The 25,849-nt window shown below is 58.0% G+C and overlaps 2 protein-coding genes across 2 annotated transcripts; one reads left to right on the top strand and one right to left on the bottom strand.

Moving 5' to 3' along the window:
* The first annotated feature begins 2,521 nt into the window (after nucleotides 1-2,521).
* MMEL1 (membrane metalloendopeptidase like 1) lies at nucleotides 2,522-21,189 on the top strand. The gene is made up of 21 exons (XM_065936863.1): nucleotides 2,522-2,552; nucleotides 3,837-3,998; nucleotides 4,172-4,252; nucleotides 6,035-6,130; nucleotides 6,511-6,629; nucleotides 7,094-7,159; nucleotides 8,474-8,578; nucleotides 8,689-8,778; nucleotides 14,425-14,561; nucleotides 14,916-15,009; nucleotides 16,287-16,415; nucleotides 16,823-16,921; nucleotides 17,364-17,447; nucleotides 17,864-17,967; nucleotides 18,251-18,309; nucleotides 18,522-18,641; nucleotides 19,111-19,244; nucleotides 19,347-19,412; nucleotides 19,999-20,094; nucleotides 20,566-20,642; nucleotides 20,716-21,189. The coding sequence occupies exons 1-21, from the start codon at nucleotides 2,546-2,548 to the stop codon at nucleotides 20,813-20,815; spliced, it is 2,025 nt and encodes a 674-aa protein (XP_065792935.1). The 5' UTR covers nucleotides 2,522-2,545; the 3' UTR covers nucleotides 20,816-21,189.
* Nucleotides 21,190-22,197: 1,008 nt separating this feature from the next.
* On the bottom strand, nucleotides 22,198-25,327 carry PRXL2B (peroxiredoxin like 2B). The gene is made up of 7 exons (XM_065936866.1): nucleotides 25,174-25,327; nucleotides 24,770-24,974; nucleotides 24,017-24,068; nucleotides 23,400-23,463; nucleotides 23,244-23,319; nucleotides 22,832-22,950; nucleotides 22,198-22,337 (listed from the first exon to the last, which is right to left on the bottom strand). Exons 1-7 carry the CDS (start codon nucleotides 25,234-25,236, stop codon nucleotides 22,311-22,313), a joined length of 606 nt encoding a protein of 201 aa, XP_065792938.1. The 5' UTR covers nucleotides 25,237-25,327; the 3' UTR covers nucleotides 22,198-22,310.
* Nucleotides 25,328-25,849: the final 522 nt, after the last annotated feature.

Here is a 25,849-nt window from a genome sequence, read left to right on the forward strand (position 1 = left end):
CCAGCCCAAGGGCAGGTGCAATGCAGGCGTGCATGCTTAGTCACTCAGTCATGTCCAACTCTCTGGGATTCCATGGACTGTAGCCCGCCAGGCTCCTCTGTCTGTGAGATTTTTCAGGCAAGGAAGTGGGTTGCCATTTCCTTCTCCAGGAGATCTTCCTGACCCAGGGATCAAAACTGCATCTCTTGTGTTTCCTGCTTTGCAGGTGGATTCTCTACCCAGCAAGTGCAAAGGGCTTGTTACCAATCCTTCCACTCTGTAGGAGGCATGCTCCTCCTCCTGCCCCTCCCCCTGCCCCTCTCCTGCCCCTCCCCCTGCCCCTCCCCCTGCCCCAGGCACAGGTGAAATAGCCACAGGTCCCTCTGGTCCTGGGAGGGCTTGGCTCTTTGTGGAATTCATTTGGGTTTCTTTATGTCTTCAGCTCTCTACTGCTTTCTAAAATTCTCATGTCGCTTCTCCAGCTTGCTGTCCTTATTCAGGTGGGAGCCACAATCCTCGCCCTAATCAGAAGCAAAGGCCTCTTCCTCCCTGTCCTCCCTGCCACCCCCAACTCACCACTGTCTCTTTGGCCAGAGCTCAGATAACTAGTCCACTCTTCCACAAAGGCATGGCCTTTGTCTGGAAACCCTGTGGGTTTTTGTAATTGGCACATGCCCATGGGGCAGACAGATGTGGCACCCACTCAGCACTGCATTTCTGTTTCTTATCTGTGAGACTGTCCTCCTCATCTCCAAAGCTCAGATTTGCTTTTAAACTGTTTGCCTCAATCTACGTATCACTTATTTCCTGTTTCCACTGAACCAGGGGCCCCTTAAGGGCAGGGCTTGTGTGGGCCTTAGATCTGATTCTACGGGGTCCAGCATCAGGGCTGGTTGATAATATTAACACAAGTTGGACTCACGGACAAAGAAACAGATGGCAGGGAAACTTCTCTCCCTACCCCTATCCCAGATCACAGCCCCCAGGAGACACCAGCATGTCCAGGGCCTCCTGCACCCCCCATAGTTGTAGTTCTTACAGCCTTGACCTGGACAAGGCCCTCCATGTGTCTCCCTGGTGGGGAAGGTGGCCAGGGCTGGTGGACACTCTCCCTGGACCTGATCAACTCCCTCCTGCCACTGGCCTGTCCTTCTCACAACCCCTTCAGGCCAATGCTGACCAAGCAGTGGTCCTTCCCACACAGTAGACAAATGATGGAAGGCAGCTTTGCACTCTCAGCTGCCAGTAAAAGTGGTGGAGCTGGAGCTGAGGGTGTGGAGAGTGAGTCAGGAAGTTACCCACCACCCTCCCAGAGGACATCCTTTCACCCTAAAGGAGTGCATTGTCCCTGCCTTAGCAGACTCCAGAAGTTGCCCACCCTCACCTGGGTGAGGGCCATGATCCCCCAGTCAAGGAGGATGTCAGAAGGCACTTCATTAGGGGAAGAGGTCCTGCCTCAGGAGCCCTACGGGTCCGGCAGTGGGAGGGGGACACCAGGCAGGTGGGCCCAGAGAGAGAGGCTGGCAAGCCAGGGGAGCCCTGCCCCCTCCACTCAGATTTGAGTTCTGCTGGGGCCCCTGTCTTGGTTGACTGATGACCTGCCCTCATTACAGCGGGCAAGGGCCACCACCCCATGTACGATTCCACCCCCCACTGCCGCAGGAGAATGCCTGTACTGCCCCGGACAGGCCCTACTACCCCAGAGCTGAGTGCTGTGTTTCTCCCCAGGGAAGCGGCTGCCACTCTTTTCTAGCCGGCTTTGCTTCTCCAAGGAAGAGAAGAACACTGTAAAACGAGCACCCCGAGGTAGCCCTGCCTCCCCTCTCAACACGGGGAGGGGGCTAGGAATCTGCACCCCCGTGGGCCAAGCCACCAGCAGGGGCCGGGGAGCCTATAGCCAGGCCGGGTTCCACTGCAAGCTGGAGTGTGCAGCAGGAGGGTGGTCCTGCCCGGGACACAGTGTCCGGGAGGTGGGGGGAGGCAGTGGTAAGGATGCAGTCATGAGCACCTGCTAGATGCAGGATGTTTCCCCAAGCCTGGAGACCGGCAGGAGTCACACTGCAGCCCTACTGGGAGCTGCTCCATGGACATGGCCAGATGGTGGGGGTTGAGAGTAGGGAGAGAGTAGGGGCGTGCAGTGACAGGGCAGCACAAGCAGACTGCCTGGAGGAGGGGACAGCTCACGGGTGGGAGATGGCTGGGCCCACAGGGTGGAGGGCACCATGTCCGGCTTCAGCCCTCAGAGGGGGCTCAGAGGGTGTCAAGGGGCTCCAGGGTCACTGCAGGGGTCAAGCCAAAATGAGCTTACCCTCACTTAAGGCCCAGGCCTGGGCAACCCGGGGAGGATGCCCTCAGGGCCCAGGCTGGGTCACATGGGGGTGGGATGACTTTGAAGCTTGACCCTGCCCACTTCAGCCGTGCCCACCCCACGGGTGCCCCGCCCACCCCTGCCTGCCCCACTGTCACCTGACCGTCCTTGTCCTGCACTCACGCTCATCGCTCCTTACCTGCAGAGATCAAAACCCCCAAGGACAAGGTCGAGACCTGCACCACCCCTGGCTGCGTGATGGCAGGTAAGCCCACCTCCCTGCCAAGCGTTGCCCTGGGTAGAGGGGTGGTGGTGATGGTGGTGTAGGCACTGCCCAAGGCCAGGAGGAGCCACACACACATATACACATACACACACACGTACATACACACATATACACCCATGCACATACCTACACATATACACATACACCCATATATACAGATACACACACACACACACACACACGGCACTGGGCTGGTGGGCAGACCCAGCTGTGAACACAGGCAGGGACTCCTCTGCGGGTGTCTCACCCGCTGTGCTGCCCAGGAAGCCACTCTCTGCCCCCTGAGGCCCTTGTGACCACAGCGAAGCAAGCACAGGGACCCCACATGCTCTTTTTTGCATTTACAGAAAGAAGATCACACACACACACACACACACACACACACACTCTTGAGTTTTCTCCCAGGAATTCATCTTAAAATTGGGTGCCACGTGCAGCTATTTGCAGATAAAACACAGTGAAAAGGGTACAAAGAAACACTAGTGTAAAAACCCAGAAATGTGATTCTTCGGCCCACACTGGGGCTGTGGAGAGACCCGTGTAGTGCTGCCTCCTGCAAGGTCCCAGCCACGTAAAGCAGAAGGTGAGGGAGGGTCCTGGGTGGGGGTCCAGCCTGGCCAGCCCGGCTGAAAGCATCCCACCACTGTCCCTGCCACTTGGGGTTCTTGGGACAAAGACAACCCTCCAACAGGAAATGAAGCCCCGTAGTGGATGACAGCCACCATCCCCCACGGACACAGTGACCCATTACAGGGCTCTGGGGCAGGGCCAGCGTCGAGCACTTGCTGCAAGTCAGGTGGGCCCAGACCACTAGCATCGCAGATTTGCAGATGTGGAAGGGGAGTATAAGAGCGGTCACAGGGGTCCAAGGTTGTGTGGCCGATAACTGGGGTCCCTAGATCTGGGGGCTTCCCTGGTGGCTCAGACGGTAAAGAATCCGCCTGCAGTGTGGGAAACCTGGGTTCAATTCCTGGGTTGGGAAGATCCCCTGGAGAAGGAAATGGCAACCCACTCCAGTGTTCTTGTCTGGAGAATCCCATGAACAGAGGAGCCTGGGGGCTACAGTCCATGGAATCGCAAAGAGTCAGACACGACTGAGCGACTAACACACACTAGAGCTGGAGCCCCTGCTTCCAACCTTCCTGAGGTCCCAGGGTGACTAACGCTCCCGAGGGCACTTGGCTGTGACTGAATATCTGACCGCCCATCGGGCCATCCACACCGGGTCCCCCCTCTCCCTCCGCACCCTCTGGGGACGAACAGCTGCCAGGATCCTCCAGAACATGGACCCGTCCATGGAGCCGTGTGATGACTTCTACCAGTATGCATGCGGGGGCTGGCTGCGGCGCCACGTGATCCCTGAGACCAACTCGCGCTACAGCGTCTTTGACATCCTTCGGGATGAGCTGGAGATCATCCTCAAAGGTGAGCACAGCCTCCACCACGGGGAGCAGGGGGACGGCCAGCAGAGCCCTCCTCACCCAGCGGGCTGGGGAGAGGGAGTCCCTTGGGATGAAGCCTCACCCTGGGCTGGGACTTTGACCCTCCCCCACCACCAGCAGTCACCTGAGGCCTCTGTTCGGCTTCTCTGCCCACAGCGGTGCTGGAGAACTCCACCTCCAAGGACCGGCCGGCCGTGCAGAAGGCCAAGGTGCTCTACCGCTCCTGCATGAACGAGAGTGAGTGGCCAGTGGGGCCTCCCTGCCAGGACCCTCAGCCCTCGGCAGAGCAAGGGACAGGGCACCATCCCAAACTCATCTGAGGGGACCGTGTGCCCCTACTGCCTGACCATAGGGTCCAGGCTTCCTGTGAGCATGGGCTGACTGCCAGCTACCCAGAACCAGCTCACACCCTGACCCTTGTGGGCGGCACATCTTCAGGCAGGAGAGAGATAGTGAGGGATGCATGTGTGTGCATAGATGCGAATGTATGTCTATTGTGTGTGTGCTTGTGTATATATGCATGTGTAGGAATGTGTGTGTATATGTTTGAATGTGTATTGGTGTATGTATGTCTGTGTATTTATGCATTTGTGTGTAGGTGTGTGTACATATATATGTGGATATGTGTAGTGTGTGTCTGTGTATATGTGTGCATGTTCTATATACATATGCATATGTATGTCTTTGTGTGTATAGGCATATGTGTTTGTGTGTGTCTTTGTATGCTTGTGTGTATATGTGTGTGTGTCTTTGTGTGTGTGTATGTATATGTATCTGTGTGTCTGTGTGATTTGTGTGTATATGTGTATGCTTATGTGTATGTTGGGGGGGTATTGGGGGGTTTCTCTGGGCGCTGGTCCCTATTAGGAGTATTCACACACTTGGGCCCCTCCAGCCATCTCCCCTTGGCCACCTGCCTTGGGGCTTTCAAGCCTAGCTCATGCTTTTGGCTGCTCTGGGGACAGCTCCTCGGTGCCAGGGTTCAAGGCTGGCTGTTTCCCCGAGGTCTCTGGAAGGAGGGGCTTGTTCCTGGTGTACCTGAGTGGGACTTGTGGGGACCCCAGCATTATCTGGGTGTCTCTTTACAACCCCTGGCTGGTGCACTCCCTCCTCCTCATGGAAACAAGAGGTCACCTGATCTGGTCTGGCCGGCACCTACCAGGTGAAGAAGGTGTCCTGGGTTCCCACATGTATAGAGTTTCTGAACTGAGAGACCAAACATCCAAAAGGACAATGCCAGACTGAGTATAGAAGTACAGGTGTGACCCACGGCCTGCAGCCTGGTGGCCAGTCCATCACCTGTGGGAACTAGCCCAGCAAGCCAGTGACTCTTGTCACAACCGGCCTGAGACTGCCAGGACTCCCTAAGTTTTGAAACTGCTCTCAGCTTGGGACCCAAGAAAGCAAACCCATTGTGCCCTCACCAGCCATGTGGGATACCATACTTCTCACTCCCCCAGGCCCTGGCCCCCCTCCCCCGGACCACTCCCCCACCAGCCGGCTCTCAAGCCCGTCCAGAGCAAGTGACTGACCAGTCCCTCCCCACCCCGAAGCCTCTGCTTACTCCACAGGCCTCTCTGTTCCCACTTACACTGATTCTTGACCCAGGTTCTCCCAAACTTCCTGAACCACCACACTGGGAGGTTGTGTGTCAAGCTCTGTCAGCAGTTCAACCACTCGATGCTGGGACTGGAAGGCTCGAGGGCTTCCCCACCGTCGAGTTGGTCCCCCACCCCTGCCCAGAGTGCTGCCTGGGCCTCTTGAGGTCCATCTGCTCTGGATCACAGACCCCAATACCCTTGTCCTGGTGGCACCTTGGCTTTCATCAACCCTGGGCCCCTGCCCACCTGTGTCCTGCCTCTGCTCTTTCCAGGGCCCCACATGTTCCCCTCTGCAGAGTCTGTGTAGGGAGGGTCGGACTTAGTGCGGGGCATCAGCATACCTGGGTATGCAGCAGGTGTCACACACATACACACACCCCTCGGGCATCGGGTGAGTGACCGCTCCCTCCCCTTTCAGGTGAGATAGAGAAGCGAGACTCACAGCCCCTGCTGAATATCCTGGAGGTGGTGGGAGGCTGGCCAGTGGCCATGGACAAGTGGAACAAGAGCGTAGGTAAGGCAGGGCAGGTGGCCCTGGGTCTGGGGCTCCTTGGAGCCGAGGCCTTCTAGGCCTGAGCTGGGCAGTGTGCAGCAGCTGCTAGTGGGCTCTGGGCAGCCGGTCCCTTCCAGCTCTACAGAGTGGCATCCCTTCCAGAGCCCTAAGGAGAGACCCAGGGCTCCAGCTCTCAGGGCAGGCTCTCCTTCCCGCTCTGTTGTTCCCTGTGGACAATGTGGGGAAGGGCGACCCCAAACTCCCCTCTAAGGCCCACTGGTGTGCTTGCTGCCACAAGCCAGGGTCCCCAACACCCCCAAGTTCTGGGATTCCCCATCAGACGAGGGGCTGGGCTAGACCCCAAGGCCAGCGGGTCTCCAGCATGAGGCGCTGACCCTCAGGCCCCCAGTGGGAGCTGGAACAGCAGCTGGCCGTGATGAACGCACAGTTCAACCGGCGGGTGCTCATCGACCTCTTCATCTGGAACGACGACCAGAACTCCAGCCGGCACATCATCTACGTACGAGCCAGGGGGCCGGGGAGGCGGGGCTCCATAGGGCCGGGTGGGCCTGGTGTGCTCCGGGGCCCTGCGCTCATCCACACCTGCAGCACAGGGGACCGGTGCTAACCATCTGGGTTTCTGGGACCCAGGTCCTGACCAGGAGTAAGCCCATGTGCTGAGCTGGTCTTCAGGACACTCTGTCCAGGCCTTTGGCACCAGCTCAGAAAGTCTGACCTCAGAGAGCTACCACTGGCCACAGCTATAAGGCCACAGAGGACCCGTGTGGAATGTGCCCTTACTTTGGGGGGCGGGAGAGGGTGCCCAAGGCCCTGAAGGTAGGCCTACCCTCAGCCCACCCACAAGCCAGCCCAGGGCAGGAGCTGGGGCTGGTGTCTGCATGCACTCCACGTGGAGCTCAGTCTGGGGGAGAAGCGAAGCTGGGGACCTGGCTCCGTGCCCAGGTTCTCACGCTCTGTCTGCAGATAGACCAACCCACCCTGGGCATGCCGTCCCGAGAGTACTACTTCAAGGAGGGCAACAACCAGAAGGTGAGTCAGGGGCTGCCCGATGCTAGATCAGCCCCGTACCCCCCAGCACTTTCCTGCCTGCCCCCTCTGCTCCGGGTGCCCCCTTGCATGTCACTTGAGGGCCCCCTGAGGCCCAGCTCCCTGTGTGTCTGCCCACCCTGTCCCACAGCTAGCCTTTGTGGGCACCTGCATTGCTCAATCCCAGTGCTGAGGGCTAGACATGCAGACTTGGACCCCTGCCTTTGTCACTGTTGCAGGGGTGCCCCTGGACCCCTGGAGCCAGGCTTGGGAATCAGCTCAGCCCTACAGCCCTGAGAGGCACACCCTGCCTGCCCCCTTGCCAGGGCAGGACTAGAGTCCATGCAGCCAGCTCAGGGCCTGTAGAAATCTGAACACAGCCACCAACTAGGCCCTAAGTCTGCTCCCGGAGCTGTCTTGCTTGTGCACACAGGAGGAGAGAAATGGGGAACCAAATAGTGGCGAGGACAGGGCCAGCGAGGGGAAGAGGGGGAAGTTGGAGAGGAAAGACTGGGAGTGGGCTGGGAAGGCAGGAGGTGACATGACCCACGTCCCAGAAGCAATATGGTGGGCCTCCCGCAAGAGGCAGACTGTGAGCTAGGCTGTGAAGGATGGGACCAGCCAAGAGAAAGGACAAGGGGGACCAAAAGCAGGACCTGTGGATAAGCTGTGGGGTGGGAGATCAGACCAAGGAACCCAGCTCAGAGCAGCAGCGGCTGGAGCATGTGGATGGGCTCACACCTGGCGGCCAGGGAGCAGAGCCTACCAACATTAGCGTGTGGGTACTAGCCCAGCCTGACACCAGGCAACTGGGAGGAGGAGGCCTCTGTAGTTCCCGCCCCCAGATGATGGGCCACAAAGAAGGCGGGTCCAAGACAGGCACACGTCCTCGGGACTGATTCCCAGTGCCCAGCTGCGGCCAGCCTGGCTGGGGCAGCCCCCCTGAACCCTGGGCCTTTTCCAGCACCTACTGTGTGCCCCGCACTTCGCATGTGGCCGTGCAGTCCTCTGGATTAGGTCTCAGGCCCTGGTCACACACCGGAGGGATGGAGCAGGAAGCCCGGCCCTGAGTGCCTGATGCAGGTCACATAGGCGCCATAGACACAGAGCTTGCAACCCCCCACCCAGGCTTGGTGGGGAGCGTGAGCCCCAACACTGAGGGCGCTGTTCTGGGAGGCACAAGCCATCTGCAATGCCTGTCCGGGTGAGCACCTGAGGGCTGCTCTCTGTCATATGCCCACCCCACCCCCACAGAGAGCACCGTGGGGGCCAAGGCGGCCGAGGCCACCAGACTTTGTCCTGCGTCCTTTGACCCAGGTACGGGAAGCTTACCTGCAGTTCATGGTGTCGGTGGCCACGATGCTGCGGGCGGACTTGAACGTCCCCGAGAACAACGACCTGGTGCAGGAAGACATGGCCCAGGTGCTGGAACTGGAGACACAGCTGGCCAACGTGAGGCCGTGCCCCGGGCAGGGGGGTGCGGGGGGACCGGCCAGCCATGCTGGCCCCTGTGACCACCCGCCCTGCTGCAGGCCACAGCCCCCCAGGAGGAGCGCCACGACGTCACCACCCTGTACCACAGGATGGACCTGGAGCAGCTCCAGAACAGGTTCGGTCTGAAGGTGAGCCCTGTCCCCGCCTGCCTGCCTCTCCTCTTAGCCTTGATACACCCCCCCAAGAGGGGCCGTGGGACACCCCCCCACATACGCCCCCCAAGAGGGGCCATACACCCCCTCAAGAGGGGCCATGGGACCCCTAGATACACCCAACAGGGATACTTCCACACCAGGACAGTCTAAACCTCAAGACACCCCCCAAGAGGGGCCCTGGGACCCCTAGATACCCACCTCGAGAGGGGCCATGGGACCCCTAGGTACACCCAACAGGGTTACTTCCATACCAGGACAGTCTAAACCTCAAGACACCCCCTGAAAGGGGCCATGGACCCCCCCAGATACACCCCCTCAAGAGGAGCCATGAGATCCCTAGATACATGCCCCCCTGAGAGGGCCTATGGGACTGGTCACTCAACAGGGACACCTTCACACCGGGACAATAGACTTCAGCTGGCTGTCTGTGGATGGGGGGGCTACCCTCCCATGAGGTGGCTGCTGCAACATCCCCAGTTTTCTGAGCAGGAAACAGCCTGGTAGGGGTTGTGGACTCACCTGGCTGATTCATGCAGACCCCCACCTGGGGCTTTCTGTCTCCAGGCCCAGCTCAGGACCCCCACTGTGGCCAGACCCTCCAATCCTACCCTCCCCACTGGCCAAGCTTCATGCTCAGTGCCAGGGGCTGGGGAGAGGCAGCCCAGCCTAGGAAGAGGGGAGATTGGCTTTGGGCCCTTCCCCACCCCCCACCCACCCACAGCCTGCTCTGACCACCCTGAGCAGTCAGAGGGGCCTCCCCCAGTGGGAGGAGGGACAGGAAAGCCATTCTAGCCATTGCCAACTGAAGGCAGCAACTGAGGCCCAAGTCAGAGGGAGGAGGGTGCAGCTGGGAACAGAACCAAGTCAGCAGGAGGAAGGCAGAAGCAGAAAGCTCCTTCCTCTGACCAGAAAACCTGAGTGTCTGGAGCCACGGAACATAAGGGGACTCAGGGAACAAGAGAGGAGGACTTGGGGAACAAGACAGGACTCAGGGGAACAAGACAGCACTCAGGAGAGGCCCCGCCCGGGGCTCTGCACCTGGTGCTCTAAAGGCCCCATGGCGCCCAATCCTACTCTTCCTTCCCCGCTCTCAGCCACGGCCCGCTGTGAAACCCCTCACCCACAACCCACTCCCCAGCGGGCACTTTCGGGGCCAGCCCTGCTCTGGCACTAGCTACATCCATGAACAAAGAAGGCAGCCCTTGCCTGGAGTTCAGGTCAGGAAAAAGAGAGGTGGCCTACAGAGCATGTCAGAGGGCCAGCAAGGTGGAGACAGAGGTATAGTGCGTGCTGAGGTCCTGAGGCCAGGGCTGCGGGATGTCTGGGGGCAAGTGGAGGCCAGCGGGGAGGGGTGGACCGTGTCGGGCCTCTGGGACCGTTCTGAAGGCTCCAGCTATGATGGGACAGGACTTGACTCACAAAGAGGACCTGGCTGCTGAGGGCACAGGGAGGGGACCGAGGGCCAGAAGCAGAGAGACAGCTCAGGAGGCTGATGCACAACCCAGACAGGTGGCAGCCTGGGACCAGCGGCAGTAGAAGTGCTGAGAAACCTGGATTGTGGGTTAATTTGGAAAGGAGATGGGGCAGGACTTGCAAATGGACTCAACATGGGAAGTGAGAGGAAGGGAACTCAAGATGGCCAGAAGTTGCCCAGGAGACAGCCCTGGAACAGCAGGGGGCATATCCAGGAACCCAGAGCTCAGAATGTCTGGATGATAATGGGCTTATAAAGCTTAGAACTGTCATGTGTGAGCATATCCACATAGCCCCCACCCTGCCCTCCCCCTGAAACAGTGCCACCTGCTTCTCCCACCACACACTCATACCAGTTGCCTTGTTCTACGTTCCCTGGACGAGTCGACATCTCACCTCACCAGGGCAGCAGCGACCTCCCACTTGTCCTGATCGCTGCACGATCGATTCTAAGAACACACAACAGTTTGTGCATCTCTTCTACTCTTGCTGCACCTCTGGGCCAGTTCCAGTTCTGGACTTTTCTGAGCTATGTTGCTGCACTCATTTCTTGCATGTCTTTTAGCACACACACGCAAGCATCTCTGCCAGGCATCCACCCAGGGGTAGGACACAGGTCATTCCAAAGCCTCATACCCATTTACACTCTCCAACAGGAGTGAAACGCTCCCTCTGTTGCTTGAGTGTGCCCATTCTTTCCATCTTAGTCAGTCTAGGGATGTGCTGTGGAATTCTGTCTGGGTTGGATTTGATGTTCCCTGAACTACTCCACACCATCTGGCCAGCAATGACCCCCTTTTCCTAAGTGTCTGTTCAAGTCTCTTCCCACCTCTGCTTTCTCACTGGTTTTTAGTTCTTTATAGACACTGGATGTGATCCCCCAGTCAGTTTCTGTATATCGAATGTCCTCTCCAACGGGCAGCCTGATATTTTACTCTCATACTGGTTATTTTTTATTAAGGAGGTTTAAAACAGTCCAGTTTATCAACTTATGGAAGTTGGATGGATACTGTATCTATGTCTAGTATTCTTTGCATTTTGCTTAAGAAATCTTTGCCTGTCAAGGTCATTTAGGTTGAAGTCTACCTTGAGCTGATTTATTTTACTTATTTATTTCTTTTTAGTTGTTCTGGGTCTTCGTTGCTTTGAGCAGGCTTTCTCCAGTTGCAGGGAGTGGGGGCTGCTCTTCGTTGCAGTGCATGGGCTTCTCATTGCAGTGGCTTCTCTTGCTGCGAAGCACAGGCTTTAGGCTTGCAGGCTTCAGTAGTTGCAGCACGAGGTTAGTAGTTGCAGGGCATGGGCTTAGTTGCTCCACAGTGTGTGAAATCTTCCCAGACCAGGGATCGAACTCATGTCCCCTGCACTGGGAGGATTCTTATCCACTGCACCACCAAGGAGGTCCTGGTTTTTTATATAGAGTGAGAAGGAATTGTGTAATTTCCTCCCTGTGGCCATCCAGATGATCTAGCACCATTTACTGAAAACACTCCATCATCAGCCTCTGCGCTGTGTGCCACCTTTGTTAAAGACTGAGTGTCTTTGTGTGCCTCTGCATGCATGTCTGTGTCTGTGTGTTTGTACCTGCGTGTGTTATCTCTGAACTCTCTTCTGTTCCATTGGTCTCTGTTTATTCACATGCCAGCACCCATTGCCTTTGTTGCTACAGCTTTGTGATAAGTTTTGATGTCTACCAACTCTGTTCTTCAAGATCAAACTGATTATTCTTGAACTTTTACATGTCTTAAAAGATTCAGAGTCAGCTAGCCAATCACACACACACACAAAGCTGCTGAGATTTTGATAGGGATTGCTTCAAATCTAAGTGTCAATTTGGGGAAGATCAACATCTTTACAAAGTTGAATCTTCTGATCCATGAACCTTCCATATACATTTACTTCTATATATTTATGGTTTCTCTTGTTTCTCTCAATAAGTTTTATAGTTTTCTATGTCAAGGCCTTATATCTCTCTCAATAGATTTATTCCTAGGTTTTTTAAATATCATTGCAAATGGTATCATTTTGTAATATATCTTGCTTGTTCCTGGTATATATTAATCAAAATACTTTGTATATAGCAATTTTACTCAAAGCATGTAGTAGTTCCACTAGTTTATCCTTTCATATTTTATATACACAAAATCATGTCCTTTATGAAAAATGTGTTTTTTTCTTTTCAATCCTTACTGATTTTACTTTTTTCTTATCTTATTGAACTGGCTAGGACTTCTAGTATAATGCTAAAATCATGACAGTCGATATCTTGTTTCCTTCCTGATCTCAGAAGAAAAGCTTGCAACGTTTTGCAAGCTTTCACTTAATTTTGTTTGCTGTAGAGTGGGGTTTTATTTGTTGTCACTGTTCCTGTTGTATTCGTTGTTTGGTCACTCAGTCATGTCTGACTCTTTGCAACACCACAGACTATAGCACACCAGACTTCCTGTCCTTCACTGTCTTCTGGAGCTTACTCAAACTCATGTTCATGGAGTCAGTGATGCCATCCAACCATCTCATCCTCTGTCGTCCCCTTCTCCTCCTGCCTTTAACCTTTCCCAGGATCAGGGTCTTTTCTAATGAGTCAGTTCTTCACATCAGATGGCCAAAGTATTGGAGTTTCACCTTCAGCATCAGTTCTTCCAATGAATATTCAGAATTGATTTCCTTTAGGATTGACTGCTTTGAGCTCCTTGCAGTCCAAGGGACTCTCAAGAGTCTTCTCAAACACCACGGTTCAAAAGCATTAATTCTTTGGCACTCAGCATTCTTTAGCCTGTTGTATAGATCATTTCATTAGATTATGGAACTTGTCTCCTATTCCTAATTTGCTCAGAGTCTTATCATGAATAGATAGTCCATTTTTAAACAACTTTTCTGCCTCTGCTGAAATTACCATGTGATCGATCTTCTGTATTCAGTTATCATAGAGAATAACATTGATTTGATTCTCAAATGTTACACCACACTTGTATTCCTTGAGTAAATCTAATTTGGCTGTGTTGCATTATCATTTTATACAGGTATGGATGAATTCTAATTGCATTTTTAAGATTTTTTTGGATGTTTTGATGTGAACCATTTTTTAAAGTCTTTATTGAACACGCTACAATATTGCTTCTGTTATATGCTTTGATTCCTTGGCCAGGAAGCATGTGGGATCTCAGCTCCCCAACTAGGGTTTAAATCCACACCCCCTGCTTCCAAAGGCAAAGGTTTCAACCACTGGACTGCCTGGCAGGTCCCTGGCCTATTGTTTTCTTTTCTTGTAATATCCTTAATTGATATTAAGATTATTCTTCATCTCATAAATCAAGCTGAAACAGTTTTTTCTTTTCCCCTTCTCTGAAAAGTTTGAGTAAAATTGACAGTATGTCTTCCTTAAATGTCAGTATCCACCAGAAAAGCCAGATAAGTCTGGAAAATTCTATGTGAAAATATTTTAATTAAATATCCAGTTTTCTACCTTTGTATGTCTTTGGGCTTCCCAGGTGGCTCAATGGTAAAGAATCCATCTGCCAATGTAGGAGACGCCAGAGACATGGGTTCAATCCCTGGGTTGGGAGCATCCCCTGGGATAGGAAATGGCAACCCACTCCAGTATTCTTGCCTGGAAATTTTCATCAACAGAGGAGCCTGACAGGCTATAGTCCATGCTGCTAAGAGTCAGGCACAACTGAGCATGCACACATCCAGATTATTACACATGACACTTTTTTTCTATTTCTTCTTTCGTCTTTGGTAAGCATTTTTCCAGGAATTCTTCCATTGTACTTGAGTTTTCAAATATATTGCATAATCTCTTCTCACCATTTTTAGGCTTGCAGTAATGTCATCCACCTTTTTCCTGATTACCTGCACCTTCTCCCTGAAAAAGTGAACACGTTAGTCGTGTCCGACTCTGCAACCCCAAGGACTGTAGCTCTTCTGTCCATGGAATTCTCCAGGCAAGAATACTGGAGTGGGTTGCCATTCCCTTCTGCAGGGAATCTTCCTGACCCAGGGATCAAACCCAGGTCTCCCTCACTGCAGGCAGATTCTTTACCATCTGAGCCACTAGGAAACCCACCTTCTCCACCAGAATACTCTGGTAAGGGTGGGTTTCTTGGGTGCCTGTGTCTCCCCTTCTTTCTCCCCATCCTCTGTTCCCAGGGATTTAACTGGACTCTCTTCATACAATCCGTGCTATCTTCTGTCAAAATCGATCTGCTGCCTGATGAAGAAGTGGTGGTCTATGGCATCCCCTACCTCCAGAATCTTGAAGGCATCATCGATGTCTACTCACCCAGGTAGGGCCAACGAAGGCCCCAGGAGGCCTCAGCATCTTTCCCCCGCTCTCTCCTCCTCCTTAACAGCTCCTCCTCTCAGGAAAGGACCCAATAAAGCATCACTCTGAGGCATGAGGGACACAATGGGGGTAAATGCTCGTGGCCAATGGAACCTTACATTACAGATGCGAACCCCTCCTTGAGGCATCCAGGGGCAGGCAGGATGTATGTGGGGGTCGTCTTGGATGTTTCCTCCACCATCCTGAACGCCCTGCTTGGTGTGGAGCCTGCTGTCCAAGGGTCGGAAACCTCATCCTCTCCCTGGGCAAGCACCACCCACCTGTTCCATCCGTTTCCCTGTGCCTCCTGCCTTAGGACCATGCAGAACTACCTGATTTGGCGCCTGGTGCTGGACCGTATCAGCAGCCTGAGCCAGAGGTTTAAGGAAGCACGTGCAAGCTACCGCAAGGTGAGTGACACCCCGCCCCCATGGATCTCCCCGTACACCGAAACTGGCCTGCCACTTGTCCCTTTATGACACTGACCACCTGCCGCGGGCCAAGCACCAAAGCCCACCCTGGGGTCAGAGCCACGATTGAGGCTGACGAGGCACTGATCCTCTTGGGTCAGCTGAACAAACCTTGATCTGCTCTTTAAAACCAGCAAGTAAGATGCGAAGGGAAGGGATGAGGGCAGGGAGGGCCTCTCCATGTAGACAGTAGAGACCTTGGGCAAGATGACCCAGGCATGAAAAGACCGCGGCCAGATTCCCCAGGAGAGAAATAGCCAGTACAGAGGTCTTGGGACAGCAACCCCAGGGTCACATGGGGGAAGGAGGGAGATGAGGTGGGGGACCGGCAATTGTGGGCCGGAGCAGCTCTCAGGTTCCACAGGCACTGAGAGCCCTGGGGGTGTTAAGAGTGGTAGCCAGGTTGCGGCAGCCAAGCTGGAGACCCTAGCAGCCAAGCTGGGGAAGAGAGTGGAGCCTGAAGCTCAGTGGAGAGAGGCTGAGTCAGAGTGCTTTGGGGTCAGGAGACCCCACAGCCCTGAAGCGTGGGGCCAGATGCGGGGCCAGAGCTCCAGGCTGGCCGGGACTCAGAGCCGGAAATCTGACAGGAGAAACGTTTCCATCTTGTGCTCTGTGTCCCAAGAACAGCAAACATTCTCACCATCACTTTGGAAACTGGAAAAGTATAGTCAGGCAGTTCCTTGGTGGCTGAGATGGTAAAGAATTTGCCCGCAATGTGGGATACCCAGGTTCAGTCCCTGGGTCAGGAAGATTCCCCTGGAGAAGAGAATGGCAACCCACTCCAGTATTTTTGCCAGGAGAATCCCATGAACAGAGGAGACTGGTGGGCTGTGCCCTGTGTCCCTGAGGACCACAAGTATTCTCATCGTCACTTTGGAGATGGGAAAACGGAGCCCCAGGCAGCTGGTGGCTCACAGTTGAGCTAGACAAGGCCCCCAAGGTCAACGCCATCCTGTGCTTCGGGTGGGGCTGGACTCCTGAAGAGCAGATAATCAGGCCATGGGCAGGGAACAAGGAGGGCCCCCAGCCTCTGTGGGCCAGCCTGGGCCGGGAGCCCCACCCTCCAAGTCACACACCCTGTCCTCCCACCCCTGGGGGTCAGGGTTCAAAGGGAGTGTCTGAGTTCCCCCATGTACCCCACTGGTCCCTGGGCACCCTGGGGCCGAGGCCAGGGGAGTAGGTGTTGGTAAATATGATGACAACGTGAACCATGCCAGGCACTCTATGGCACGACGGTGGAGGAGGTTCGCTGGCGGGAGTGCGTCAGCTACGTCAACAGCAACATGGAGAGCGCCGTGGGCTCGCTCTACGTCAAGGAGGCCTTTCCTGGTGACAGCAAGGACGTGGTGGGTGTTCCACGACCCGCCCTGGGCCTGGTGCAGCCTCCCTGCAGGGACCACCTGGCCCTTGGCCAGGGGCTCCTGCTTGTCCAGCAGCGCCTGTGCACACTGGAGAGCACGTGTTGGCCCCAGTGCCCCCCATAGGACCATCAGCCCCACCCCCAGCTCTGCTGGCCTGCCTGGGAGGGGGGACAAGTCGTATGAGGCATGAGTCCAGGGCCCAGCAGGCCACAGGCCCACCCCAGACAAAGTGCAGCCATGGGGACCCTGCCCAGGAGGTCAGAAGGCCCACCCTGGACAAAGTGCCCAGGGGGTTGGATCCCACCCCAAACCCCCTCCACATTCGGAGGTACCAGCCCGCTGCAGAGACCCAGTGCTGGCCCCCCAGGCACCAGGGCCATGCACTCCTGCAGGTCAAAGAGCTCATTGACAAGGTGCGGGCAGTGTTCGTGGACACTCTGGATGAGCTGAGCTGGATGGACGAGTCATCCAAGAAGAAGGCCCAGGAGAAGGTGGGAAGGAGGCCAGGGAGGGGGGCCCCAGTGCGATGGCCATGGGGTGACCATCACCACACCCACTTCAGAGAGAGGGCAATGAGCGGGGGGTGGGGCTCGCTCAGGGAGGGGCTTTGGACAGATATGAGGCCTCCACCAGCACCCCCAGCAAGGGGTGGGGGCGGCCACGGCTGCAAGGAGCAGGGGTCCCTCTGGGCCCGTGTGACAGAGGGCAGCATGGCAGCTCGGCCCTACCCCTACCCCAGACCCTGGCTGGCGGCTGGATGAAGGTCGGTGGTGAAGGTTGGTCTCCAGTCAAGCCCTTCCACGTTCTGTCCCCATTAGCCTCCCCCCAGCCTGCAAGGAAAGCCAAGTTCCTTAGCCCCTGACCCACATGGTGGGGGCAGAACCAGGATGCCCATGGCGGGGTGGGCATGAATTGGCCCCCTCTCCTCCCCAGGCCATGAACATCCGGGAGCAGATCGGATACCCCGACTACATCCTGGAGGAGGCGAACAAACACCTGGATGAGGAGTATTCCAATGTGCGTATTCCAATGGGGGCCCCCCGGTCCACCCCTCGGCCAGGGGCCCTCCAGAGCCCCACCTGTCCCCTCACCACAACCCAACCTGCCCATGAACCAGCCCAGGGGACCTTGGGCCCTCAACCACCAGGGGTGGACTCCTCCTAACTTAGTCATCTGACCTTGTGCCGGGGCTCCAGCATCACCTTCCGTTACCAGTGGGGAAACTGAGGCCAGGAGGGTCTCGGATCTTGCCTGGTAAACACACAGAGCCAGGGCTGGCCCTTAGTCCACCTGCATCCAGAGTCTGTGAGTCACGTGCAGGACTGCCTGGGAAGTCCTGAGGCCAGTGTGTAAGCTGTCCTTGACCTCCCTTCCCCGCCAGCCCTTCGAGGACCCTGAACGCATGTCCAGAAATGACCACCTCTCTCCTATAGCTGAACTTCTCGGAGCACCTGTACTTTGAGAACGGACTGCAGAATCTGAAGGCTGGTGCCCAGCGGAGCCTCAAGAAGCTTAGGGAAAAGGTGGACCAGAACCTGTGAGTGGAGATGGGGTGGGGTGGGGGATGGGCCAGGCTCCAGGCCAGCTGGGGAGGGCAGTGGTCTGACTCCGAGCCCCTTGCACCTGCCCTCTATTTGTGGGGCTCCAGGGAGAAACCAGGTGGTCAGACTGGCTCAGACCTAGCCCTGGCCATTGGCAGTGCTGGCCCTGTGACGTGAACGCTGTGCATGCGTCAGAGTGGGCTTTGGTCAGCCAAGTAGAGCGGCCTGGAGGAAGGCCCAGGAGAGCTGGGCTCTGAACGATGCACCTGTCTTCTACAGCTGGATCATCGGGGCCGCCGTGGTGAACGCCTTCTACTCTCCAAACCGAAACCAGATTGGTACGTTCCCTCTCCACCCTGCTCCTCTAGTCCTGCCCTCCCACCTTCTGAGCCTTGGTTTTTCTCCTCTGTAAAATGCGGGGGTCATAACCTCTACCTCCCCGGCCATGGGTTAAATGGCAGGACCCCTCGATGTGCCCGCCCAGAGCCCCACACACGGGTGTGCTCACCTACAGCTTACTCTATCTCCCCCCACCTCCCACTCCCCACAGTGTTCCCCGCCGGGATCCTCCAGCCCCCTTTTTTCAGCAAGGAGCAGCCACAGGCCTTGAACTTCGGGGGCATCGGGATGGTGATCGGGCACGAGATCACCCACGGCTTTGACGACAATGGTGGGGGGCTGCCCGGGGCGCCGAGCCTCACCTCCAGTGACACACTCACTCCTCCCACCACTGCCTGGGGGACCCCCCCCACCTGCTTCCAGGGGCCTCAAGCTGCCACCCAGGGAGGCTGGCCTTCCCCTAGGGCTGACCCACCCAGACCTTCTGAGGGCAGCCGTGGGCCCCCAGGGTCCATGCTTCCTCCCCTGGGGTTTGGAGAGTTTGAACATCACAGCAAGAGTCACTAGTCCACAGTGGCCTGAGAGAGACCCCATACCCTGACCTTGGGGGTGGCGTGGACACCACTGAAGCCTTCTGTCCCCCAGGGCCTAAGCAGCCCCAACCCAGGGCCCATTCTCTGCTCATATGAGCTCCAGACACGGGGGTTCCAGGAGGACGTGGGGGAGATGCTGGCGCTGGGCAGGCTGGGGATCGCTGGGGATCACGGGTAGCCTACCCCTCCCCTAACCTCCCCATTCAGGCCGGAACTTCGACAAGAACGGGAACATGCTGGACTGGTGGAGCAACTTCTCTGCCCAGCACTTTAGGGAGCAGTCAGAGTGCATGGTCTACCAGTATGGCAACTACTCCTGGGACCTGGCTGATGACCAGAATGTGAGCAGCCATCCCCGGACAACGCCACAGCCCTGACCTGGGGGAGGGCAGAGGAGGGCAGCCCAGGCGCTCCCCACCCCCGATCCTGTCTCCCGCCTGTAGGTGAATGGCTTCAGCACACTCGGGGAAAACATCGCCGACAATGGAGGGGTGCGGCAGGCATACAAGGTGGGTGCAAGTAAGGCCCCCCGGAGGACGTGGGTGAAGGGAGTGGTCAGGTCCAGGCAGGGACAGGCCCCTCAGTGTGGCAGGGACTGTCCCCTGCCCAAGCCTAGATGTATCCCGGGACCCTTCTTCATCTGACAGGGAGGCAGCAGAGCCCTGGGGGAACCTGCTGGCCACAGCTGGGCAAGGACTACAGCCACTTGGCCCTCACTTCACTCCAATCTTAGCTGAGGCCTCTGCACTCTGGGGAGACCACTGTCCATTGCCAAATAAGACAGTGACAGTCACTGCACACCTTCCAGCCTCAGCGACACTCCTGCACTGACAGTCTTGGGCACTGGGTGTCAGGAGCTCATTTGTGAGGCAGGCTGCCCAGGCAGTGAGCCCCCACAGAGCCTAGCCAGGCTCCGTGCTCAGATAGTCCCTGGGGTGCTCAGAAGCTTCACGCTGCAGAGGCAGGACCCCCACCAGGGGAGGCCTGGGAGCCAGACCTCCATCCGGCCCTAAGCCAAGGACCAGGAGTCCTGACCAGGCTGGTGCTGCCCCCGGGAGGGCAGGCCCTGGCCCAGCACCCGTTTGGTGCCTGCAGGCTTACCTGAAGTGGGTGGCAGAAGGCGGCAAGGACCAGCAGCTGCCAGGCCTGGAACTGACCTACCAGCAACTGTTCTTCATCAACTATGCACAGGTGGGAGTCAGTTCCCCACCCCTACCCCCACCCTCCCCCCTTGTCCCCTCACCCACCGCTGGGAGCTGGCTCCCATCTCCTATCCTTGGGGAGCCCTCACTACAGGGTGCCTCCAGGGACTCTGTGGGCTGGCAAGCCAGGCAGAACCAGAACTAATGGGCCAAGAGGGCTTCCTGGAGGGAAACGATGGCAGGAGAGCTGGGACTGGGGAAAATTCAGATGTAGCTGTGGAGGGGGGGGCAACCGGCTGCCTTCCCTCTCCCCACCCAAGGAGCAGGGGGTCCTGGCGGAACTCCTCTGTGCCTAGAGGAAGGAGACCACACTCCCGCACAGCCACAGCCCTAGGGGAGCCCGCCTCCCCAGGCCCTTGTTGGGGTGTAGGTGGGGGCATCCCCTCTGGTCCTCCTTACCCCTGCATCCCACCACCGCCCATTCCCCAGTTCCGCAAACACGCCCCTCATGCGCCCACAGGTGTGGTGCGGATCCTACCGGCCAGAGTTCGCCATCCAGTCCATCAAGACTGATGTCCACAGTCCCCTGAAGTACAGGCAAGTGGCCCTGGCATCCCCGCGCCCCGCGCCCATGCCGGCACTGTCTCAGGCCCCTCCCGTCCACCCACAGGGTGCTGGGCTCGCTGCAGAACCTTGGTGCCTTCGCAGACGCGTTCCACTGCACGAAGGGCTCCCCCATGAACCCAAAGGTGCGATGCCGCGTCTGGTAGCCAAGGCCGAGCCGCGCTGCGCGGCCCACGCCCACCCGCCGCCCCGAGGTGTCCCATCCGCAGCGAAGGCAGTGCCGCCGGCGCGGACCCCGCAGCCAGCAGCCGACCCACCCGCGCCACGCTGGGTCTCCACACCGGGCCTGGACCGCGGCTGGCACCTCAGACAACCGGCTGGCGCCTCAGACAACAGGAGTTGAGTGCCGCCGGTCCCGGCGCCGCCTCTGCGCCCACCCGCAAGGGTCTACACCACCCACCGCAGCCCTGTAGACGCAGTTATCCGTCTTCCGCCCGCTCTCCAAAGTGCGTCTTCCTCAGATGTCCACGAGCTTCAGACTTCAGCTAAGTAAACGCTTTAAAGAAGCGGCTGCCTTGTCTGTGTAGCAGGGCCCAGGGCGAGCCGTCAGTGTGACAGTACCCGAGAAAGTGCCCCCTCTCCCGCTGCACCTGCCACTGACAGCTGGAGGCCAAGTGGGAACATGGCAGGGCACTCCTGACAGACCCCCAGGGTCCTTGTGCTGGACACACAGCAGTGACCACGATGCCCCCAAATGCCCACCCATGCCAAGCGTTCAGACAAGGCAAGGGGCTCCTCACTCAGGAAGGAACTAAGATGGGGGATGGGGCAGAGGGGATGCAAGTTGCACCCCACTATCTGGATGTGGGGTTTTGTGTAACTGGAAGCCGGTGAGGGATTAAAGCTTGTCACATGCCCTGAGTTTTAATTGACCACAGAGAGGCTGGGTGAGGCTGTCGGGTGGACAGGGAGAACTGCTAGAAAGCCCCGATGGTTGTCCAGGCCCAGACCAAGGGACACGGGGCAGGGGGGGTCGGGGGGGGGCACTGCTGAGAAACTCATCTGGATTCAGATGAGAGCCCCTGAAGCCGGGCAGGACAGGAGTTCTGCTCTGTACCTGTCAACTTTGAAGTGCTGGTGACCCCCACGTGACGGGGCCTCAAGGAACTGGACCTTCCCCAGGCAATTCCTTCCCCCAGGACGGCTTCCCTACAAGTCCCGGGCTGTCCAGCAGTGCACCCTAGAATCCAGCTAGCTCCCACCAGATGTGAACTCTGACCCTGAGCCCTCCAGGCTGGGCTCCCACCTGCGGTGTTTCCTATCAGATGGAGCCCATCCCACCCTCATTTCTCACACCCTGGGCCTGTTTGCACACCCCTAACCTGTAGGCACCAAAGACCCAGGGTCTCCAGAGAAACTGCCAGGGGCGTGTCCACCACCACCAACCCACCAGGGAAAGTGACTCTCCTAGCGGGGAAAGTGAAGCCTCAGAACACACGACCACCCGCCCGCTCAGATGAAACCAACAGTGATCAAGGCCCCAGCTGCTGAGCGCAAGATTCAGAGGCAATGAAGAAATGCTGCCCAGAAACCGCAGTTTAATGCTCATCGCTGCTCACAGACCAGGTCGCCCAGATATTCTGGAGTCTGCTCACATCCAGCTCCCAGTGTGCCCAGGGCAGGTGACACCTCCTGGGACCTTCACCTTGAGCATGCCTCTTCATCGCACTGTGAAGGCAGCAGGGGCCCCATCAGGCAGGCCATGCCCCTGGGGCCATGAGCCATTCATCCCACCATCCAAGGCCATAGACCCTCCAGGAGGGTATAAGGCCCAAGTAGGAGGAGGAGCGTGCTGGACAGTCCCCTCCACGTGGGACACAGAAGGTCGGCCACTAGAACAATGCTAATATGGGCTACCGTCACCTGGGACAACCCCGGCCCTCCTAGGCTGAGAGGACAGGCCACTCCTCTTCTCTGCAGCCCCTGAGTGACCCCTGTCCTCCAAAGAGGCCCTGCTGTGCCCACCCATACAGCCACCCTGCCCCTGGCCCATCACCACAAAGTGGGGCAGGTGACAGTGACATCCTGGGGCTGCCGTGGGCACAGAATCACCTAAAGCCATCCAGGTCCAGCTCAAAGTATGGCCACATCAAGCACGCAACCCTGGGGAGTTTGGGGGGGAGGCATTCTTAGTGCAGTGCCCACCCCAGGCCTGGGCTCACCTGGGGCGGCTCGCTGGGGCCGACCTCTGCAGAGATGCCCAAGGCCTGCAGGATGCTCTCCGGCGGGGCGTAGTCACCCGGGGACTTCTGGACAAAGTGCAAAAGCACTTTATCACCACCTGCAGCAGGTGGGGGCGGGGATGGAGTGGTCAGGGTGCCCCTGTGCAGCCACCGCCCCACCCAGTTACGGAGATGCGTGAGTTGCTCTGGCCACACCCTGCCCAGTTAAGAGGACACTGAGAGCTGGGTCACACTGCAAAGAGGGAAACTGTGATTAACAAGCCAGAGGGAGGGAGGGAGGAAGGGTCAGGGCAGAGTCAAGTTCAGCAAGACCTTCCCACCTAAGCATGTGGCCCCGCGATCCCCACCCCATGACCACACACTAACCCCTGACACCGGTACCCTAGCCCACCTTTGGCAACCACGAGCAGCCCTCCGCTCTGCAGCAGATCCCCAGACAAATTCCCCTGGATGCCGACAGCCTTGGCCTGGAGGAGGGGAGCAGCCCAGGTAAGTCCTAGACAGAAGTCCTGCACCCCAGCCCCATACAACCCTGGCCCTCACAAACCTTGGCAGCCACATCTCGAACAGGCTTCCCCAGGGCAGCCGGCAGGATGCTCAAGCTATTGTACCTGCCAAGACACAGCTGGCTCGTGAAGGCTCTGACTCTGCACCAAAGACTGGGCCCCAGAACCTGCCCCCCACCCCGACTCCACAAGACGCACCCACCAGTTCCCACAAGCAAGCCCCACCCCAACTCGCTAGGGGCTCAGGGGACATGGGGCAGCCAGGCCAGCAACTGGCCCAGCCCCAGGAGCAGCTGCCAGAGCCACCGGCTGGCAGGCCTGGGGCCCCACAGAGGGTGTGGGGAGTGTGGATGGGGTGAGTCCAGGGATCTGGCTCAGCTGGCACCGCCAATCAGACAAGGCAGCCAGCCTGTAGCAAGGCACCCAAGGTAGTTGAGGGGCCCCTGACTGGCGCCCTAGGCCCAGGCCCCCACTGCCGCCAGCTAGGGAGAAGTCCTGGGTGAGAAGCCTAACCTATAGCCCGTAACAGAGACAGGCACCCAAGAGAGAGCCTAGTAGGGTGACTGGAGCAGTGGATGCCCCCAGAATCCACTTGGCCAAGGAGAGGGTGGCAGGCAGAAGAAGAGGGGAGCAGTGACACCCGCAGCTCCCAGCTTACCGCTTGAAGCCCAGCTCCTTGTAAAACTGCTTGCTTTCGTCCAGGTAGAGCTCTGGAAAGCAGAGACCACAGTTGTGTGCCCCTGGTCTGTCTTCCCTCCCCCACAAGCCCCCGCCCCGGGGCTCACCCTTCTGCATCCGGCCCTCTGTCCACCCTTGGTGCCCAGCTCAGCCACCCATGACCAGGAGAGGCAGAACAGGGCTGAGTGTCCCCACTGTTAAGAAGAAGGGCAGAGGCCCAGAGGGGACAAGGGGAAAAGGGAGGAGCAGGACTCTGTGAGTGCACATCACAGGTTGGAGAGAGAGGTGAACCAGAGGGGTGGGGTGGGAGCCGGTGCAGTCTGGGCTCTAGGCCCAGCCACTCCTACTGGGCTTGTGGGGAAACATCCGAGGAAGTTCAGGATCCAGCTACTGGGGAGGTGGGAGACTGGCAGAGGACACAGTAAAGACTTTTGGTCTTGATTCCAGGCCAGAGTCACCACTGAGGGCTCCACAGTGGGAGGAACATCATGGCTGAGCAGGCAGGTAGGGGCCACAGCTGGACGAGGCAGGGGAAGGGAAAGGGTGGAAGTAGGAGAAGAGGGGAGGGGAGAGGACACAGGAGCACGTCAAAGCCGCTCCTGCAGAGAGAAGGGTCAGGGCTGGACGAGGAGGAGGGAAGCGAATGCCCTCAGTCTGAGGAGAAGAGGGGTCTCAGGGCGGTTGGGCAGTTGAGGGGCCGGTGCTGAGGGAGGAGGGTGGGTAGCGCAGGCACCTCCTGCGAAGTAGCCACCATCCAGGAACTCCTGCAGGCCTAGGGCCTCCGGCCCCACGCCCACCAGGCGCACGCCGTGCTGGTCCAGGAGCCCCTTGAGGTTGCTGAGGTCCCGGGCGATCCAGCGACACACCATGCAGCCGAAGCGCCGCAAGCCGGCCACCACGCACGCCTGCTCCTGCCACAGGCTCCGCAGCTCTACGGCCTGCGTGTGGGCGAGTAAGTAGCGCCGCCAGACCACGGCCCGCGAGCACGTCCACACCCCGAGCCCCGCGCCAGGGCCGCTCACGTCCAGCCATTGCGCCCAGCTCCCCACCCCCACCACCCCCAGCCCAGACGCGGGACTCTGATGCCGCTGCCAGGTGCCGGGGCGCACCCACCGCCCTGAGCCCGCTCGGCCTCACCTCCCCGGTGACCGCGTGCTTCAGGACACACGCGCCAACACGGGCAAGGTCCACGGTGCTCATGGCGCCGACCGCCCCAGATCTCAGCCGGGAGCCCCGGGTCCCCAACAGCCCTCTCCTCCTCCAATCCAGCGCGCAACTCCACTCCGCCTCAGGCCCGCCCCATACGTCGCCCCGCCCCACTTTGGGCGTGAGCTAGCTCCGCTCCGCCATGGGCACGCCCCCAGGTGTCGCCCCGCCCCGCTTTGGGAACGCACTGGCCCCGCTCCGCCCTAGCCTGGCTCCGCCCTGGCCCCGCCTACTGCAGCGGCTCGTATGCAAAATAGCCTCTGTGTTTCGTGTCTACGGCCATACCGCCCTGAACGCGCCAGATCTCGTCTTATCTCGGGTGCTAAGCAGGGTCGGGCCTGCTTAGTACTTAGTGCTTTGATTTTATATATGCGTGAGCCCGCCAGCCAAAGGTGCCGCTGGTAGCGGGCGGAGCTTGGCAACCGGGCCGCAGGCACGCGGCGCGCCAGGGCAGAGTGCAGTGCTCTGCCCGGAGCAGCGGGCTCGATCCTGGTGTGCGGGAAGATAAGGGGCGGAGCGTCCAGGGTCCTGGGATCCCGGTGGGGTCCCATCTGGTGGAGGAGCCCGAGGCAGCCCGAGGGCCTAGCTTTTCCGTGGTCTAACAAGA

This window comes from Muntiacus reevesi, chromosome 5, assembly GCF_963930625.1.
Source record: "Muntiacus reevesi chromosome 5, mMunRee1.1, whole genome shotgun sequence".
NCBI lineage: Eukaryota > Metazoa > Chordata > Mammalia > Artiodactyla > Cervidae > Muntiacus > Muntiacus reevesi.